The sequence below is a fragment of the Trichogramma pretiosum genome, unplaced genomic scaffold, assembly GCF_000599845.2.
Source record: "Trichogramma pretiosum strain Unisexual culture from Peru unplaced genomic scaffold, Tpre_2.0 scaffold46, whole genome shotgun sequence".
Taxonomy (NCBI): Eukaryota; Metazoa; Arthropoda; class Insecta; order Hymenoptera; family Trichogrammatidae; genus Trichogramma; species Trichogramma pretiosum.
Window position 1 is genome coordinate 641159 of NW_019641609.1, and position 19421 is coordinate 660579.

Consider the following 19421-nt stretch of genomic DNA (forward strand, 5'->3'; position numbering starts at 1 on the left):
AAACCCAAGCCATATGCCGTTATCTACAATGACTCGATGAACTCCGCAAATGCTTGGGTAATTTTTAAATAGGCCGTCCAATGGAAATTGAGATTTGAGTTAACAGCTGATCGTTCCGTTGGATTCCTGTGTTTCATTGGTCGTGACAATAAAGCTTTCTTATTGTATTTTCAATAGATATTCATTTAATTAAAATAATTGAAAGCGCAGAATGTCAATTGAAATGTCATTTTGACTGCAAGTATTGTTGTTTTGCAATAAAAAGCTATTATAATTAATATTTTGGATAATACTTCGAATTGTTGATGATAATTTTGATGCTCGAAAATTATAAATAATAACCGGAAATTACATTATTCTACTCCACATTTATTTGAATTTTTAATAAATTACGAAATAATGATAAAAATCGATTACATGAAAAGAATTTAAAAATCTCATTTTTCGCGCCATTTTACATTCAAATCGCGCAGCACTGACGGACGGCTTTGAAAACAGCCTATAACCTTTTATTTAGAGACACATGTTCTTCACTCTGCCGCATGTATAAGCCGAGCCATGAGTAGTCTCCACACGTGTTTCTAAATTTTAAAGTGCTTGTGTTACATATTTAGGTAAAAATAATTTTTTTAAATAATAATATTATTAAGTGTGTAATCAAGAAATTGACAAGTAATCACTGAATGTGAAGATAGCTGTTGGTTGAATTATTATTCAGTGTAAACTTTTTTAATTGCAGTTAAAAATGTCGACGCCAGACGATGGGGCCATCGTTCACAAAAAACATAGAGAACGCAATGCAGGTCGTAAAGCTGATAAGAAGAAAGATAAAAATGCAGCAAATCTACCTGAAGATCCTAAACAAAGGAATCCTAAGGCATTTACTTTCAACAGTGCCATCAAAGCCGAAAGAAGATTCCGTCGTAAACAAGATATTGACGCAAAAAGGACACATGTCCCTGTTGTTGATCGAACACCCCTTGAGCCTCCACCAGTACTGGTTGCCCTAGTAGGTCCTCGAAAAAGTGGAAAATCAACCCTTATGCAGTGTCTCATCAAAAGTTTTTCAAAAAATCCATTGTCAAGTATCACTGGCCCTGTTACAATGGTAACTGGAAAAAAAGCCAGAGTCACATTTATCGAGTGTAATAATGATATTAATAGTATGATTGATATAGCTAAAGTTGCTGATTTAGTACTGTTACTAATTAATGCATATGACGGTCTTGAAATGGATACTTTTGAATTTTTGAGTATGTGTCAAGTACATGGAATGCCAAAAGTAATAGGTGTGCTCACACATTTAGATAAATTCAGTAATGCAAAGCAGATGCGCAAAGCTAAAAAAGAATTGAAACATCGTTTTTGGCAAGAAATTTATGCTGGAGCCAAACTCTTTTATTTGTCTGGAATGCAGCATGAAGAGTATATGCGAAATGAGATAAAGAATTTAGCAAGATTTATTTCAATTCAAAGATATAGACCTTTAACTTGGCGAAGCTCGCATCCTTATTTATTAGTTGATAGAATAGAAGATTTGACGGATCCTGAGTTAATTCGTCAGGATCAAAAAACTGATAGGACTGTGTCTGTTTATGGGTAAGTACACAATTTTATAAACTGATTTTTTTTAACTTTTTACTAAACCAAAACATTTTATTTCAGATATATTCGAGGAATACCTTTGTTAAAAAGTTCCCTTGTTCATATAGCTGGTTGTGGTGACTTCAAAGTAAAGGATGCCTGCTTTTTACCAGATCCATGTCCTTTACCAGATGAAATAAAAAAACGTGGGCTCTTAGAGCGGGAAAGATTAATTTATGCTCCATTTTCTGGAGTTGGAGGTATTGTTTATGATAAAGATGCCGTATATGTTGAATTAGGAGGTAGTCACTCTCACACAAAAGAGGATTCTGGATTGATTGGTCAACTAATTAACACTCAGCAGACTTTAGATCACAAACTAGAAAAGAGTGAAATTCAGTTTTTTACAAATTCTGCTCCTCTTAAATCTGGACAAATAGAAAAAATTTTTGATAGTAGTAAAATAAGTGATAATATAGATGAGGATCGTGATAGTGATGGCAGTAATGATGAAGATGAAGAAATTGAAGAAGAAGAGGATGATGAGGACGACGATGATGACAATGACGATGACGATGACGATGACGATGACGATGACGACGAGGATGAGGACCAAAACGATGATAAAACTGGTGAGAAAAGGAAAAGAAATAAAAAGGATGAAGTTAAAGGGAATAAAAAAATTAAAACAGATTCTCAATTATCATTAAAATCGAAAAAGGATGAAGATGATGAGAGTTTTGATGAACTTAGTGACGATGAAGATGATTTTGCCTTGAATTTAGAAAGGTCAGACAATGAAGATGAAAGCGATCTTAATTCAGATGAAGAAAACAAAGATGAAAGTGAAACAGATGAAGAAGACGAAGGAAATGTTGAATGGAAAGAAGATATGGCTCAAAAAGCTAAGGATGCGTTTTTCGAGCGGAAAAATAGAAAAAATATTATGCATTTGGTTTATGATGAAGATGAACCATTGACTGAAGAACCAGAAGCCGAAGAAAATGGCGAAGAAGAAGAAATTGGTGGGATCTTCCGCGTTGTTAAAAACAAAGAGAGACGGAAGCTGGAAGACAAAGAGCTTCAGCTTGAAGATGATAACGTTCATCACCAAAAAGTGCTAAAGGAAGACTGGACTGCAGAGGAAAATAAAGTGTTATTGGCAGATCTCTTTGTCACTGGAAAATGGAAAGACGATGAAGATGCAGAAGAACTAATAAAATTAGGTAAGAAAAATAAGCAACATCCTGCACAATAATATACTTTTATATGAAAATAATTAAATTTACTCAATCAATTTATGTTTTACAGATGATATGGATGATGAGGATATTTATGGTGATTTTGAGGATCTAGAAACAGGTGAAAAACATACATCTACCAATTCGAAATCTGATGCCGAAAAAGTCCCCAAAGAAATGACTACAGACGAAATGGACGAACGAAAAAAACTTATGGAAAAGAAAGAAAAACTTAAAAAGAAATTCGACAAAGAATACGATAACCCTGATAAGACGTATCTAGATGACTGGAAAGAGAGCGTCAATCGCCAAGCCGAAATTAATAAATCCGAATACGAAGACATGCCCGACGAACTTCGTGTTATCCATGAAGGTTTTCGCCCAGGAATGTACGTCCGAATCGAGATCGAAAAAATGCCATGCGAGTTCATCACCAACTTGGATGCTAGCTACCCCATAGTAGTAGGTGGATTATTGCCTGGTGAAGAAAACATTGGATACGTTCAATCGAGAATTAAACGCCACAGGTGGTATCACAAAATACTCAAGAGTAAGGATCCTCTTATTATGTCCATTGGTTGGAGGCGCTTCCAAACCATACCGATCTTCGCCGAATTAGGTGTGTATTCAATTCATTTTCATCTATCAATCTAACTAATCGATCGAAGCTAATTGTTATTATTAACTTGTTATTAATTTACAGAGCATAATTTGCGTTTGAGGCTGGCCAAGTATACACCGGAGCACGCATATTGCATGGCAAACTTTTGGGGACCAATGACTCCGCAAGGTACTGGTATCCTGGCGATTCAGGATGTAGCCAGAGTTGGAAAGGAATTCCGCATCGCAGCTACTGGTACTGTCGTTGAGCTCGACAAGAGTAACAAAATTATGAAGAAACTGAAGCTCGTTGGTGAGCCGTACGCTATTAAAAAGAAAACGGCGTTCATCAAGGGTATGTTCAACAGTGACATAGAAGTGGCCAAGTTCGAAGGTGCTCGCATCAGAACGACCTCGGGCATACGTGGTCAGATCAAGAAAGCCGTAAACACAAAAATTAATTATGAACAAAACGAAAATCAAGTGGCAAAAGGAACCAAAAAAGTTAGAGAGGCAGGAGGTCGCTTCCGTGCCACCTTTGAGGACAAGATCCTACTGAGTGATCTCGTCTGCTGCAGAACTTGGTACAAAGTGGATACGCCGCAATACTACAATTGCGTGACATCTCTGCTTCTACCTCCAGAGGAGAAGAATCGCTGGAAGGGAATGAGGTGTGTCAGAGAGTTGAAACAAGAGGCTGGCATAAAGGTCGTGCCGAATCCTGACAATCTGTACACGCCCGTGGAGCGTCAACCTAAGGTCTTTAAGCCTCTGTTCGTACCTAGATCGTTGCAGAAATCGTTGCCGTACAGAGACAAGATCAAGGTAACTCCGAGCGGCGGTTCGACGTTCGAAAAGAGGCGCGTCGCCGTGGTGCGTGACGCCAAAGAGGAAGCCCTTGCCAAAACGATGCAGAGCATCAGAACGATTTACGCGTACAAACAGGAGAAGACGAAACAGGAAACGGCCAAACGAATCGCGGACTACGATAAGCGAATCAAGGATGAGCAAGTTATTAAGACGAAGAGGCTGAGAGAGCAGAAGAAGGAACTATTTAGGGAGAAGACCAAAGAGGCGGCTAAAAAGGAAGCAAAAATGGGTACCTTAGGTAATAGAAAGGGTGGAAAAAAAGGTGGTAAAAAGCAAAGAGGCGATGATTAAGTGTAGTTAAATGAATAGATATAAGATACCACATTTTGTAAAAATGTACATAATTTTAATAATTTTACTTTTTTAAATAAAGTATTAATCGTTAATCAAAGCTATTGTTTTTTCCATCATTTTGAATTGATAATTACCCTAATCGAACAGTTTCAATGACATCACGCGGACTCCACTACCTACTTATTAATGAGAAAATTAATCATTCGAAATGCTGAAATCATAATGCGCGTAAACATCTGATCGAATCCGATGAGCCGAAACGAAGCCGTATAAACGTTCAAATATTCACTCGCGAATTATTGAATGGAAAAAATTATACGACCGTTCGCGCCTTGAACGGTAATCGTATCTACGTTCCGACCTACTTGCATATTTATGAAAATAAAAAGAATTTTTTTGCCATCGTAATTATAATTTGAGTAGCTCGAAAATATGCGCATTCACAATTTTACTCTTCGAATCTCCTCCAGCAACCACCACCACCACCGCCACCGACACCACCACCACTTCTCCAGCCGCTCACACATCGATGACGCAGGAGCAGTTGGAGGGAGTCATATGAAAAGAAGAACTGCAAATAGGCAATTTGTTTAATGCTGCATGCTTTCTACGCGCAAACTGCAACTGCTGCGTGTGTTATTCGCGCCGCGGCAGATTGTCCAGTAATTGCGGGGCAAACGCTTGTGTAGCTACCTTAAAGGGAGAGAGAGGAAAAAAAGAATTCGTCAGTTTACACACGGGAGCGTTTCGCGGTTCTTCTGCCCACTCTTGGCCGCGAGTAAATTCTTCGCTTTTTTAACCACACCTGTCATCAATTACATAAATATAGCGTCGAAGCATGTCTTAAAAAAGAGTCGGTCACACACTTTTTTTTTTGCTATCGAACGACGACTGATACATCGTAGAAAACCAGAATTACACACGTAGGCATGTTAAACATGTTTTCTTGTTCAGTGGTAGCCCTAATCAAGTGTGATATTGAATTATCTTCTCTCGACGTTATAAAGTTAATATAGCAACGTACGCGGCAATGGCGAGCCGCTAATTTAATATAACAGTAACATATATTATCTGGAAAGCAGCTGCAGAACGCAGTTGTATAGATGCACTTTTTTCACAAGAGAAGTTCAAGGTAACGTTTCGTTCTCTTCACTCTGTATTATAAAGCAGGTGTGCAAAGTCTCATTTTTATTTTGAAAGATTTCGGGGATGTAAAGCTAGACTCATCGACGTCTCTTCGATATTTATTTCATGTGACTACATGCTTTAATTATCACGAGATTTAGAGAGCGTTTTTGCACATCCATTTCTAAACTGCCTTTCTCTTACTCTATCTTGCTCTCATATGTCAAGCCTCATTAAGTAAACTCTGGACTTACTCCAATTATTTTGAGAAAGGCATATATGTTATATTATACAGATATATGTACAATAGTTGGCATACGTCTAATACTTATACCATTTTTAGATAATAATTAAGCATCATGTCTACACCGGAGCAATTGGCCATTGTCCAATCCAAATTTACCACTGGTGAAACAGTTGTCATTGTATCCTTTTATAAGCATAAGTTTGAGCGTTGTCTTTACTGGCATAAGTTTCATTCAATAGTAGGCAATTATGAAGGAAAAGAGTTCAAATATTTTCCTTAATGCAACAATTTTAGGCAATGGAGGCAAAGTTATGTCAAGGTTGGCTGAAGAGCACCCGTTTGATTGCTGTGGTCAATAAAGGTTCAACAAGTGCTTTAGTTGTTTTAATAACATCAAGAAATCCTCCTCAAGTTTATAGTGATCTTACTATAGAGAAAATTCTACCAATTGACCAAGATTTTCAGTGTAATATAGGTAATAGGAAAAGATGTTATCATATTTTATGAGATTTTATTTGGACTTTATGATATAACCTGCTGTTTTTGTTGAAACTCAGGAACTGATGAAGAACAACAAGATGTGACCGATGTGTTTTTGAATGTCACATGTCGCAAAACAAGGACAATTTTTGAAATGAGGCCTGGTATAGCAGCCACAAACCTCGTTTCAGCAATTTTCCAAGCAATTGATGGTAACCAGAGCTTATTTAAATGTCATTTACATAAGCATTATTGAATTGCTTTATAATGTAAATATTTATTTTTAGTCTATCAAAAAAACAAAAATCCAACGACAGATTTTTTGTGGATTCAAAAGTTGACTGGAAGTGTGAGAAGTTTAGATATAAGTGGGGATCAGGAGGAAACAATCTCAGATCCAGTAATTAACATTAAAATTTAAATAAGACTAGGATATTTAGATAAATCACATAACCGTAACTTAAATGATTTTAGATTGTTGATCTTGAGAGTCAAGATATCAATATATCTAGGCGTAATATTGCTACAGGAAAAACTCCAATTGCTCCAAGAGAATCAGTGGTTCGTTATCAAATGGCATGCAAAGAAGATGATTACACATATACTAAAACTTTCAGGTAATTTAAGGAGACATTGTGATGGATTTTAGATAGCTAAAATATGAATTAATTTTTATGTAACTCAGATTGTTTATTGGAACTTGGAATGTAAATGGACAACCACCAATTGGAATAACATTACAAAAATGGTTAAGCTGTGACGAAGAACCCCCAGATATATATGCTATTGGTTTTCAAGAGTTGGATTTGAGTAAAGAAGCATTTTTATTCAATGACACCCCTAGAGAAGAAGAATGGAGGCACATAGTATCAAGAAGTCTTCATCCAGATGCTAATTATGAGCAAATTGCTCTTGTCAGATTAGTTGGAATGATGTTAATAGTATTTACTCAAACTGCGCACTTGCCACATATAAAAAATGTTTGTGTAGATACTGTAGGAACCGGTATAATGGGAAAAATGGTAAAAATCTAAAATTGATAAAAGTATCTATAAACTACAAGCTTTAATCTTTACATTTTTCATCTTAAAGGGTAACAAAGGTGGAGTTGCAGTGAGTTGCACAATTCATAATACATCAGTTTGTTTCATAAATGCACACTTGGCTGCACATAGTGAAGAATATGAAAGGAGAAATCAAGATTTTGCTGATATCTGTGCTAGACTTCATTTTAGTACATATGCTCCTTCTAAAGGATTCAAGGATCACGAGTAAAATCTATTTAATAATTATACAACATTGAAGAAAAATGTTTTTCTAAGTACTTAATTTTATTTCAGTCAAATATATTGGCTAGGTGACTTGAATTATAGAATAACAGAAATGGATGCATTCCGTGCAAAACAATTTCTGGCTGGAGGAAATTTACTTCCAGTATTAAAACTTGACCAATTAGAGCAACAACGAAAGCTTGGAAAAGTTTTCCAAGGTTTTCATGAAGCAGATATAACATTTAAGCCAACATATAAATATGATCCTGGTACTGATAATTGGGATTCAAGGTAGATTGTCTAAATTGAATCTAAAAAAAGGAGTTGTAAAAAATGTAGCTTATCACTTATCATTTGTATCAATTTAGTGAAAAGGGAAGAGCCCCAGCATGGTGTGACAGAGTATTATGGAAAGGAGAGGCTATAAATTCAATTGCTTATAGAAGTCATCCGGAACTCAAAATTTCGGATCACAAACCCGTTAGCTCGATTTTTGATTCACAGGTACTGTTAAAAAATAACAATAACACTTTCAAATGCTTGTTTCGTTTTTGTTTTTCTTTTATTAAAAATTTATCGTATTAAAGGTCAGAGTAATTGACGTAGCGAAGTATCGTAAGATTCACGAAGACTTGATGAAAAAATTAGACAAATTAGAAAATGAATTTTTGCCCCAAGTGACGGTAGACACAACGGAAGTAATATTTGAAACTTTGAGGTTCGATGAACCGTGCTCAAAAGAGCTCATTGTTGCAAATACTGGTCAGGTACGTGTGCTTGATTGTTTACGTGTGTTTATTTGTCTATTTATTTATGTATTAATTCATTTATGTCATTGGGATCCCATGTATACATAGTAGAAAAATTAAAAATATAATAAGCAATGGCTCTGTATACAGATTATATATTTTATTAATAAACGTTATATAAGTGACTGGAACTCAGGCTTATTGAATTATACTGAAACTAAAATTATGATTCTCTAGTTTTATGTATATAACATGCTTTTGACTATGACTGACTGACTCACTGACACATCATTCTAGTTTTTACCATTTTCAACGTTTAGATAAACACAGAAACGTATTCATAAATATCATTAGCGTAAAAAAATTTATTTCGCTTAAAATCTTTGTTTCGTGCTTTTTTACCATCATTTTTTGCTTTATCGAAATGCTAATAAATTATTAAAGAAGGTGCTACATTATACTCATTCAAAAATTAACTTGTGATTGTTGATATGCATATACTTCACATGTGCTTTCCGTGATCAATGTAACAATTTTTAAATGCCGCGCCTGGAAATTGTAAAACTTGTGCGCGGTACAGCTGCTACTTAAACTTTCACTTTTTTCTAAAAAGCCCGCAAACATCTAAATAACTACTGCCTTTCACATTGCTTTTATAACATCCTGGCATGACCTAATTTGAAACTCTCTCATTGCGATAATGCAAATCAACATGATGCTTACCGATGCGTAAATTTCATCGAGCTACAACTCTTCTTTCAAGGTGCCAGTGGAGTTTGAATTTATAAAAAAGTTAGATGACGCGTCTTATTGCAAAGACTGGCTCAGCATTACTCCTTACACGGATTTCATTGAACCGGGTAAATATTTTATTTATAAATTATGTATCGATCGTCGATTTTCATAATGCATTATCTTGACGTTGTATTTCCAGGCCAAAAATGTGATATTAAACTCGAAGTTCGCGTTGACAAGCGATCCGCTTGGAAACTCAATTCCGGAGCAGATCAACTGTACGACATTTTAGTATTGCACTTGGTCAATGGAAAGGATATATTCATCACAGTAACAGGTAATCAAGGAAATTTATAGATAGATTTATAGCGTCGTTTCGCTGTTAATAACATCGAACCGATCTATCCTTCAGGTACTTACGAACGTAGCTGCTTCGGTTGTTCAATGGAAGCTCTGATACACATACCTGTTCCGATAAGAGAGGTACCGGCTGGCCGAATAACGGAATTGGTTGGTATCGAAATTTCCACTAATTAATTCAGCACTCCGAGCGTCAAACCTCATTGAAATTAATGTTTCAGGAGAACAGTAAAAACCTCTCGCAAGATCCATACTCCGTTCCTAAAGAAATATGGCTATTAGTGGATCGATTGTACAGGCATGGAATCAAGACTCCTGGACTTTTCGAAACACAAGGTTTACACAGCGAAGTACTGGCTATCAGGGATTGGCTCGACGTAGGGAGTCAAGACGCAATGCGTACGTTGTTTTTTCCTGCACAATAATTAAAGAAAAAAATTCTTTTTTTACAATCAGTAATCACACGAATGTTTAACCGATTTAGCTGGCAGTGTGCACTCGGTCGCCGAAGCTTTGCTTTTGCTTCTTGATTCAACGCCGGAACCTTTAATTCCATATAACTTACATAGTCAATGCCTGTCAGCTACGGCGAGCTATTTGCAATGCAAACAAGTTAGTTTCATTGATCCTTAATTTTTTTTTGTTATTGATCGTTTAGTACATCGATTATTTTCATCACTTTTAGATCGTCATGCAGCTGCCGGAGATTCGAAGAACAGTATTTTTGTACATATGCGCTTTCCTTCAAGAGCTGTTGAATCATACTCAGGATAATGGTTTGGACGCCAAAACACTCGGTAATTTGCTACACTTTCATAGAAAAATGATAAATGACAGTATTCTGAATACTAATAATTGCCTTTTATTTTCAAGCTTCTCTATTTGGATCGTTTTTCCTGCGTGATTTACCAAGAGCTCGAGATGACCGAATCCATCGAAGTAGAACTATTCAACCTACATTCGATAGAAAGAAGGCAGCTTTTGTTTATCACTTTTTGATAAACGATCAAAGCGATTTTATTGGACGATAAAAAAAATAAATACAAAAAAGACATAGAAAGAAAGTAATGACATATTCCACGAAAAAATTCACATTGTTTTTGTGATTATTCAAGCACTGAATCTCACAAACCATGTTGAAGATCTCACTAGCCTAAATGCATCTATGGTACCGCCCGTATACAATTGCTTTTGCATATAGTCACTTTAAATAGATTTAACCGTCTTACTTTTTTTCTTCACATGTACATGCCATTATAGACTTGGAAGATAATTTTAATAACTGATAAATTAATTTTGTTCTGAATAAACTCGCGAATGCTTGGAGATTTTATTTTTATTAGCATCCACGAGACAAGTATTTTTATAGTTTTTATATATATTTGACAAAAGATGGATATATAATGCTGTCACGTGTGTATTTTGGTAGTCAAAAGAACATATTAGAGATTTATTGCGCCACTAATTCTAAGAAATTATTTTATAAAGCATGTATGGATTATGAAGTCACTGGTAATTCTTTGAATGAGATTCTAAGCTAGTTTAAACAATTCAGATGATAGTCTACGTCTGATGTGTTAAATGAATTAGTTATGAAATTGTCATCTTTCCCGTTAATATGTAATTGCAAATATCAGAAATTTTTTAAGTAGCCTAAATTCATCATGGTATAAAATTTGTTAATGAATTATAATAAAATTAATTTTATAAATTCAGTTTGTATTTTATTTTATTGTGTAAAAATAGACGAACATTATTCAAATAGTTACACTGTTTATTGTTATAATAATGTTTGTGATAATAACAATATTCAATAAAGAATTTGGCACGGGTATTCCGTTTGTTATACAGAGTATACTGACCAAAAGATATAAATAAAAAATTTAGTAGGCTTGCAAAAAAAAACTGATAGATGGATAATCTATGCAACCACTAACTATAAAAATATTCGAACTTGAGTAAAACCACATTATTTACAAGTAAGCTAAATAAGTATAAATTAAATTAGAATTAATTAGAATTTAAACTCTTGTGGATTTGATGTTGTAGCTTGGAATTGTAGTTGACCATTTTCAGTAGACGGGGAAGGCATATCGGGTTCCTCCTGCAACAGGTAATTAATTTGATGTAGAAAGAATTGTCAAAATAGTTTTGAAAGATTATAATGTATCATTTAGATTCTTACCTTCTCTGAAAAGAATGAATCAATCATAGCTGAAGCTTTCAAGTAAACTTGTTCATTTGCATGCGATTGAAGAGTTTCTATTTTATCTAGACCTCCTACTTCTTCTATTATTATACTAATGTTTTCAAGTTCACCCATTTTCATCGCTGTGTTCAGTATGTTAGTGAGTCCATCGAGAATTACAAGAACACACTTGAAATCTTTAGCATCAAGAAGATTGCAGAATGGAATGAGCACTCCATTTTGTACAAGAGTTGCAAGTTGTTGAACATTACCACCGGATGTTAAATTAGTTATGGCCCAAGCTGCTTCTTTTTGAGATTTGAAATCTCCCTGTAAATACAAAATGTGTTAATTCATGTTAATTATAATATTAACTAAATGAGACCAAATAAAATTACCGTTTGAAGAACTTCTATCAAAGGTGGCAACAACCCAGCGTCAATGACTTGTTGAATTTGTGCAGCATTACCAGCAGTGATATTGCTAATTGTCCAAGCTGCCTCTTTGACAATATTAAGTCTTTTGTGTCGCAATAAGGGAATAAAGTACCTTAAAGCACCTGCACTAATGATTGCATCAGTTTGTGAATCATTTCCAGTTACAATGTTTCCAACTGCTCTCAAAGCAGGAGTAAGAACTGTCACTTCTCCGTGACCTAAAAGTGCAACCAACTTGGGTACAATACCAGAATCTAATACTGTTTGTATTTTATCATTTGATCCATCTGTCAAGTATGACAGTGTCCAACATGCGTCGCCTATATAATTAGATTTTATTTTAGTAAAATGAAACAATATATTAACATTAAATAAAGTAATGAGATTTACCAAGAACATCTTTATCGTTGTATGTCAAAATTCTATTCAAGATTGGAAGAGCTCTGCTGACGATTTCAAAGGGAGGAGGTGGGTTTTTATTTCTGCAGCAGTTTGACATTGTCCAAACAATATTGCGAATAAATGACAATGGAGTTTCAGGAGTAAGAAGTTGTATCAACATTGTTAAAGCTCCTTCATTGAGAACTAAATCTCTGGGAATAGGTCCATCGCCAGCAATGTTACCTAAAGCCCAAACTGCTTGTTCTGCCACATTTATGGCAGATGATTTCAATAGGGCAACCAACTTGGGAATTGCACCATGTTTGACTACTACTTGTGTTTGTTCTGAAGTGCCAGATGCAACATTAGTTAGGGCCCAGCAAGCCTCAAACTGTAAAAGTGGACTAAAATAGAAAGATAAATACACTCAATAAAATCCTTGGTCATCATTCCTAGTATTAAAAGTAATAAAATTTAAATACCTGTCATGATGTCCTAAAAATTCTATACAAAGAGGAACAACTCCTTTCTCAATAAGATCATTGATTGGTGGGTTTCTTTCTCTGCTAAGCATTTTACGACAAGCTTGAGTTGCTTGCAGTTTAGTTACTTCATCACCTGATGTCATTCCTGCGATAATTTCATCAATGGACATATCAAAAGGAGGTGATTTTTCACCAGGTGGTGGGCTGAGAGGCTCATCATCAATATTGATGTTGCGCCGCTTTGATAATTGATCATCTTTGTTAGCTTTTCTCAGTTCAACTGATATTTCAGTCCTCCTTCTTCTGGCTTCCTAATATTGAAGTAATATATGGCATAATTCACATTCTTATTAAAATATAGTTTTTGATAAAAAGTCAACTCACATCACTTTTTCCTTGGAATTTGAATTTTGAAAGTCTAGAATTGTTCATGTCAGAAACTGGCATTATCACTGAAAACGAAAAATTTCATTTAGGAAAAATCAATCATCTCAACACACAATCAGAGGGACATCTACTTGTTAATAAGATAATGGAAAATAAGCAAAACAAAATTAGTTTTTTAAAAAACTTCATACACTTCAACTAATTGCTGCAGCTGCTTCTCTAAAATATCTCGCTACTCGAAAAAACCGTTGAACATAAAGAGTGAAAGTGTATCAAGGGGTCGTGCATTCGCGCGCGTGTATGTTGATCATTTCTCATCTGTGAACCTCAAAGGTGGAAAAAAATCACATCGACTCGACGAGGAAGCTAGGAAAAGTCGTGAAAAATGTATGTCAACAATAGCGTATCGTTGTGTGCGATTGACAATATAATTATTTCCGCCAATTTGCCGCTAAATCGAAATAACCTCAACGCGATGATTTAATTAGAGAAAGATGTAAAATGTGATTTTGTAACCGTCGCTTTCAATAATGATAACAATTACTGCATACAAGAGAGTAAAGACTCGATAAAAAAGGCAGTGTACCTTTAAAGTTCGAAGAAAGATTCAAGGATAATCAAGCAGACAGGACAATTTTTTTCTCAATAATTGTTACAGTGTCAATTATTTACCTCTCAACGAAGCAACAGGATATCGTGTAACCGGGTCGGTTGCGAGTTCAGCGCTCTGCTACAATGGCTGTAGAAGATATGCGTTTTCCTTCTGCGGTAGACAGTAATAATTGTAATACTGCTGGGGTTCTCTCTCCAGATACGGAGACCAGATGTGCGGAGTAAAGAGAGGGGCAAGTAATATGGCGCGCAAAACTTCGTCCCTCACCGATTCGTCGACTTACAGCTCACGGAATCGCTTGATTGGTCGATCCTGCCTTTAACGTTTTTCTACTTGGTCCGTTTCGAGTTTTAATATAAAAATGAAATTCGGGGCGATATACAACACTGGGTCATACAGTGCGTGTATGCCCTCCTTTTCCATCACCATGTGAACCAAATCGCGATCTGAGCCGCAATATTGAAGATTAAAAGTTATACAATAAAAGATCAATAAGATGAAATCGTCAGGTTATCGAAAAGAGAAAGATTTTTTTTCGTTTTTTTCAAAACACTTGATTTATTCAGATTTTGAGAATAGAATGAAATCAAAACAAAGTAAGACTTGTATTGATAAGAAATTATATTTAGACATGTTAAGGTATAAATTAATAAAATAAATGCACAGAATGTAATGAAAAAAATCAATCTTGTCAATAAAATCAAAGTTAACTTACTCTTGTAAGTACAATAAAATCCAGAAAAGGATGCCCTTACATCGTCATAAAATTTTTATAAAATAAACTTTTTCTGCCTCTTAACACAATTTTAAAACATGAGTGGAAGAAGATATTCACTCATTTCTTTTTGGTGGAATTAATATCAATTACAAATATTCTTCATACTAGTATGAAGTATACTTAAAAAATATATAAGTTATCTAAAAATAGATTAGATGTTTATAGAGTATTTTAAGAGCTCAAATAACTGTATGATGTAAATTCTTATACTAAAAAAATATGTTCATCTTTTTGTTTTACAAAATTTAAAAGCAGAACATTTTTCAACATTTTCTGGAAAAATAATTCAGATTCATTAACATTTTTTTTTTGGTCTTTAAAATAGAATACTTTTACTACAAATATTTACATCAAACATTTCAAAAGAATATCAGAAACTGTGGAATAGTTTCTATTAATTTTTTATAAACTTCCAGTTATAACAATTTTTCCATTTGCAAAAATGATTCAGATAATTTTCTATTACATGATTGCATAGTAATATATTAATATTTACATGTATTATTTTGAATGGAAGCCCACATACTTTTGATTTTATTAAGCAATAATTGCTTCTACAGTTTTCTTTACAGCATCTCTGGCATATGGTATGTAAGATAAAGAATACCATAACATTGCAAAAGATTGGATGAGGATAAATACCAGAGCCAGTATTGGATTGTGAAGCTAAAAAATAAAAATAAATCATCAGAAATTTAAAAAAAATAAGAAAAAATTGTAATATAATTAACAAAAACATACCCCTAATGCAGCATACAAAGTTAATCCAAATGATACAAATACAATTATTGTTGCAATGATTCTCGTAGAGGCAAACATTTTTTTCAATTGATTAACTGGGCCCATCAAGAAACATGTACTGCAAAATCAATGTATAATTATAAGTTTTAATTTTTCATTCCTATAATTGTATTACTTTTAAATATTTTTCTTACCTTGCTAAAGATATTATATTACCAAGTGTATAAAGTACACCATAGGTAGTTAGGCCCTTTAAAAATAGAGCAAATGAACCAAGTACTGAGAGAAGAATACCAACAACAAAACAAATGATGAAACCCTTAATTCTGGTGGTTTTACTTAATTTCATGGTATCTGAAACCTGTTGAAAAAAATTTCATTAAAATAAGGTATAATATTTATTAAATGAAAAATAAAAATAAATAATTTGACACATACCCACCATAGTCCAAAGAAAAGTAAAACAGATATAATTGCAATATTAAAAAGTGGATATAAATTAAAGATAGTATTAACAAATTGAGTTATGAAAGCTGATACTATTCATGGAAATTAATACTCTTACTTTCAATAACCTAATTATATAATGATAATGATTATATTGTTATAAATAACTCTACCGTATCATTTAAAGAAACTATAGATAGTTAACATGATAACTTATATACACAATTTGAAATAATAATGCAGAGACTTTTTTCAGAGAATAGATGATTGAATAGTTTTAAAATCCTGATAAAAACCAAGTTATATTAGATATAAATGATGTTTAATCTCACCTGTGACATGATACCATTTTGCTCTTCCACTGTATCTTCTTCACCATTAAAAAAGCTCTTTAGTTTATCCATGGTGGTCTCAAAATTATTTTTTTACAAAACCTAAACAGTATTAAATTTATCCATTAGTTTTAACAACACATAGTTGAAACAATTGAATGTCTAAGAGTAATGCACATATTGAGAAATAGACAACACTGGACATAGCTAGATGTGTAATCCAAATGATCACATGCATGTACTATGAAACAATTCTGCTGTCATCTCTAGAAATACGCGCAATAACTTATTCAGCTCTCACTCACCAAGAATTTTTTTTTATTTGACGTTAGCTCCAGTTGGATGCAATGTGCATGGGATGCTCATATCACGCTCACGGGCCACGGCTCAACAGGTTGATTGATTGCACACAACATATATAAACGCACATACACAAAAGCACACGCAGCTATTATCACAGTCGAATCGAGACGTGGCGAATCGAAAATGGATCACGGACGAGTATGTTACGAGCAGGCGGAACCATCCGGAGAGTCAGACTCTCAGAGTGTTTATCGTCATCGAGAAATTAATGATTACGCATTGATGATTTACTGGATGTAGTATAGTATGTAGATCGTGTTGTGGTTATGTGTATTTAAAGCTCAATAAGCTAATTCGACGTCGCACAGATGGCGATGGTGTTTTCTTTTGTTTGTTTGTTTGTTTTTGTCCGTGTCTCGTAGTGCGCTGCTGTGTCAATGCTCTCAGCAGTGGGTGCGAGAAAATTAAACAATTTCTTGATGGGTCGTTAGGCCATTTAAATATTTGCATTTAAAATTACCAATCAATTTTGAGCGCAGATCAGAGTAAGCATGGCAACGAATCAATCTACATCGTCAGAATACACAAATCACTTATGAAAATTGTAATTTTACGTGTGATTTGGTGCAACGTGTGAAATTTGCACATTTAATTCGAATAATTAGTTGGTAACTCATTTTGTCACCGCCGAAATTAGTCAAAGCGCTATTGTCGCAATTGTCTGGTGCCGTGGCTCGAAGTCTTCTGCTTTTTACGATGTGTCAGTGCGTCAGCAGACCAGCACTTGCAGCTCATTATTATTATGTAGAGCTGTTTGACAATCGCAAGTCCCGAGAGAGAAAGGGAGAGTGAAAGAGAGAAAGAGGAAGAATCTAAATAAAGCTTTTGAGTTATTTTTAATGATAAGTATGAAACTTGAATGTTTGGAAAATCTAACATGGATTTGATTAAAATTAAGTGAAGAAAATTCGTCAATTTACTACTAGAGTACTGAGTGAGTAGAGATTGAAACCAATATTGCAATATTTGAGAATGTGATTATTAATCAATTGACACTCTGATTTTGTAGGCATCTCATGTTAAGGCTTTAGAATGTTACTAATTGATATGTTGGAGGGTTTGGCACCATGGCTAGTACCCAATTTCTTGTACGACTGGTCGCACTATCCGTTTAATATTCAATTAAAACCAAATACAGCTGACTTCATTAAGAATAGAAGCATAAATATAAATGATAAAGTTTTAATATTATATATCTTAGTTGCCTCAACCACCTTACATTTGATCTTCAAAAAAATGCTCAATGTAAGTAAAATTATTTTACGGTACAATAAATGGTATTAATTTGACATTTTCATTTTTAGCAATATTTAAGGAGAACTGGTCATGGCTTGCTGCACAGAAATAGAATTTCCACTATAACATGGACATATATTTGTAATTTTATGATTCTTGTATATACTATATTTTTATGGCATTATATATTAAATCCAGAAATGAATGTGATCATCATGAAAAGTTTTTATATACACCACAGTTTAATATTATTAAGTTCTGGTTATTGGCAAAAAGCATTTTCAAATATGATGTTTATGCTGTTTCTATTTGGAATCCCTAGACAAAGGTTTGATAATCAAAATTTTATTTCTATTTAAAAAAATTCGATTTTTTTCATTACATATAATTCAATATTATTTTGACAGTTTAAGGCCTCCAGTTTCAACCATGTTCCTTCTTAAATCAATAGATTCTTTGATTTTTGATATTGTTAGAATATTGTATTTAAGATGGCCAGTAAAAGTCAAAACTTTTTATGCAAGAATGATTTATGGTCTCTACTGCATATATTGGTAAAACTAAAAAAATATTTATTCATATAGTTATAGCACATTCTAACTTAAAATTATCAAATGATAAATTATGTTAAAAAATATTTCTATTTTAGGACATATGCATATATTATTGATATTCCTCTGTACATACTACTGCCATATAATTATCAATCTTTGAATGAGTTACTTCTAATTTGCCTTTGGTTCATCTCACAGTATTTTGATTTTGTAAGTATCATTGTATATTATTGATTTACAACAATATACTTAAAATTCATAATTTTTTCAGGTATGGTTTGATTTTATTAGACATTGCAATACAGATAAGTTTTTAGAACGTTGCTTATTTCCTAAACCCTCGTTCAACAGAATGTATTTATCAAAAATTGTAAAAAGGCACAAATATATGCAGAATAGGTAGGAAATTTTCGAAAATATTATTTTCATTTTTCATATCATTCAACTGCTAACAATTTAAAATGAAATTTATAGAAAATACAAACAACATCAAGCCTCTCATAAAAAGGAATTGTGGCAGACGCTCAAGTGTAAGTTAAGAAAAACGTTTTCCGTTTGAAAATGTGCTTTTTCACAGTAACGAAATTATTGTAGGCGCGCTGACTGTCAAAAAAAAGATCAACCGACTGAGAAAAGTAAAAAAATCCAAAGAGGAAAGGGACCAAGAAAGTCCAATGAACGACGAAAGTCAATTAGATTAATCGAATCAATCTCATCACGTGTGTACCACGCAATACCCTCCTGTACATTATGTAAATACATTTGTAAAATATATAAAATATATTTGTCGATATGAAAAATGGAAGTCAGTGTTAAAAAAAATGTTTTATTACTTGTAAGCGTTTCTTCGAAGTCATCGTCTTGTCTTGTTCATACATTGTTTCTTTCCGCGCGCTTGCGGCGCGCGAAACATTTTGTGTAAC

At 33.9% G+C, this 19421-nt stretch overlaps 5 protein-coding genes across 7 annotated transcripts; 3 read left to right on the forward strand and 2 right to left on the reverse strand.

The window, feature by feature from the left end:
• Nucleotides 1-149: 149 nt before the first annotated feature.
• Nucleotides 150-4686, forward strand: LOC106654483 (ribosome biogenesis protein BMS1 homolog). Its single transcript, XM_023458523.1, has 6 exons — nt 150-614; nt 740-1599; nt 1666-2248; nt 2306-2810; nt 2896-3444; nt 3529-4686. Exons 2-6 carry the CDS (start codon nt 746-748, stop codon nt 4584-4586), a joined length of 3549 nt encoding a protein of 1182 aa, XP_023314291.1. The 5' UTR covers nt 150-614; nt 740-745; the 3' UTR covers nt 4587-4686.
• A 464-nt stretch (nt 4687-5150) lies between these two features.
• On the forward strand, nt 5151-11503 carry LOC106654934 (inositol polyphosphate 5-phosphatase OCRL-1). The gene is made up of 18 exons (XM_014375091.2): nt 5151-5721; nt 6058-6139; nt 6256-6436; nt 6519-6653; nt 6729-6841; nt 6916-7058; nt 7127-7463; nt 7534-7712; nt 7782-8003; nt 8081-8216; nt 8300-8479; nt 9225-9321; nt 9396-9533; nt 9609-9706; nt 9778-9955; nt 10041-10168; nt 10242-10353; nt 10430-11503. The coding sequence occupies exons 2-18, from the start codon at nt 6074-6076 to the stop codon at nt 10585-10587; spliced, it is 2601 nt and encodes an 866-aa protein (XP_014230577.1). The 5' UTR covers nt 5151-5721; nt 6058-6073; the 3' UTR covers nt 10588-11503.
• Nucleotides 11268-14230, reverse strand: LOC106654935 (importin subunit alpha-1). 2 transcript variants are annotated; one of them, XM_014375093.2, is made up of 7 exons: nt 14107-14230; nt 13432-13499; nt 13045-13358; nt 12572-12966; nt 12143-12501; nt 11742-12074; nt 11268-11660 (listed from the first exon to the last, which is right to left on the reverse strand). In XM_014375093.2, exons 2-7 carry the CDS (start codon nt 13492-13494, stop codon nt 11571-11573), a joined length of 1554 nt encoding a protein of 517 aa, XP_014230579.1. In that variant the 5' UTR covers nt 13495-13499; nt 14107-14230; the 3' UTR covers nt 11268-11570. The 2 variants fall into 2 exon arrangements, with proteins under 2 accessions (XP_014230579.1, XP_014230580.1); XM_014375094.2 differs by having other exon boundaries at nt 14021-14109.
• Nucleotides 14231-14717: 487 nt separating this feature from the next.
• Nucleotides 14718-16985, reverse strand: LOC106654661 (vesicle transport protein SFT2B). Of its 2 annotated transcripts, XM_014374624.2 has the most exons (5): nt 16651-16985; nt 16346-16447; nt 15761-15927; nt 15567-15684; nt 14718-15491 (listed from the first exon to the last, which is right to left on the reverse strand). In XM_014374624.2, exons 2-5 carry the CDS (start codon nt 16415-16417, stop codon nt 15363-15365), a joined length of 486 nt encoding a protein of 161 aa, XP_014230110.1. In that variant the 5' UTR covers nt 16418-16447; nt 16651-16985; the 3' UTR covers nt 14718-15362. The 2 variants fall into 2 exon arrangements, with proteins under 2 accessions (XP_014230110.1, XP_014230111.1); XM_014374625.2 differs by lacking the exon at nt 16651-16985 and having other exon boundaries at nt 15761-15920; nt 16346-16432.
• A 147-nt stretch (nt 16986-17132) lies between these two features.
• LOC106654660 lies at nt 17133-19414 on the forward strand. Its single transcript, XM_014374623.2, has 8 exons — nt 17133-17642; nt 17718-17953; nt 18013-18272; nt 18352-18498; nt 18594-18708; nt 18770-18897; nt 18973-19028; nt 19093-19414. Exons 2-8 carry the CDS (start codon nt 17741-17743, stop codon nt 19197-19199), a joined length of 1026 nt encoding a protein of 341 aa, XP_014230109.1. The 5' UTR covers nt 17133-17642; nt 17718-17740; the 3' UTR covers nt 19200-19414.
• Nucleotides 19415-19421: the final 7 nt, after the last annotated feature.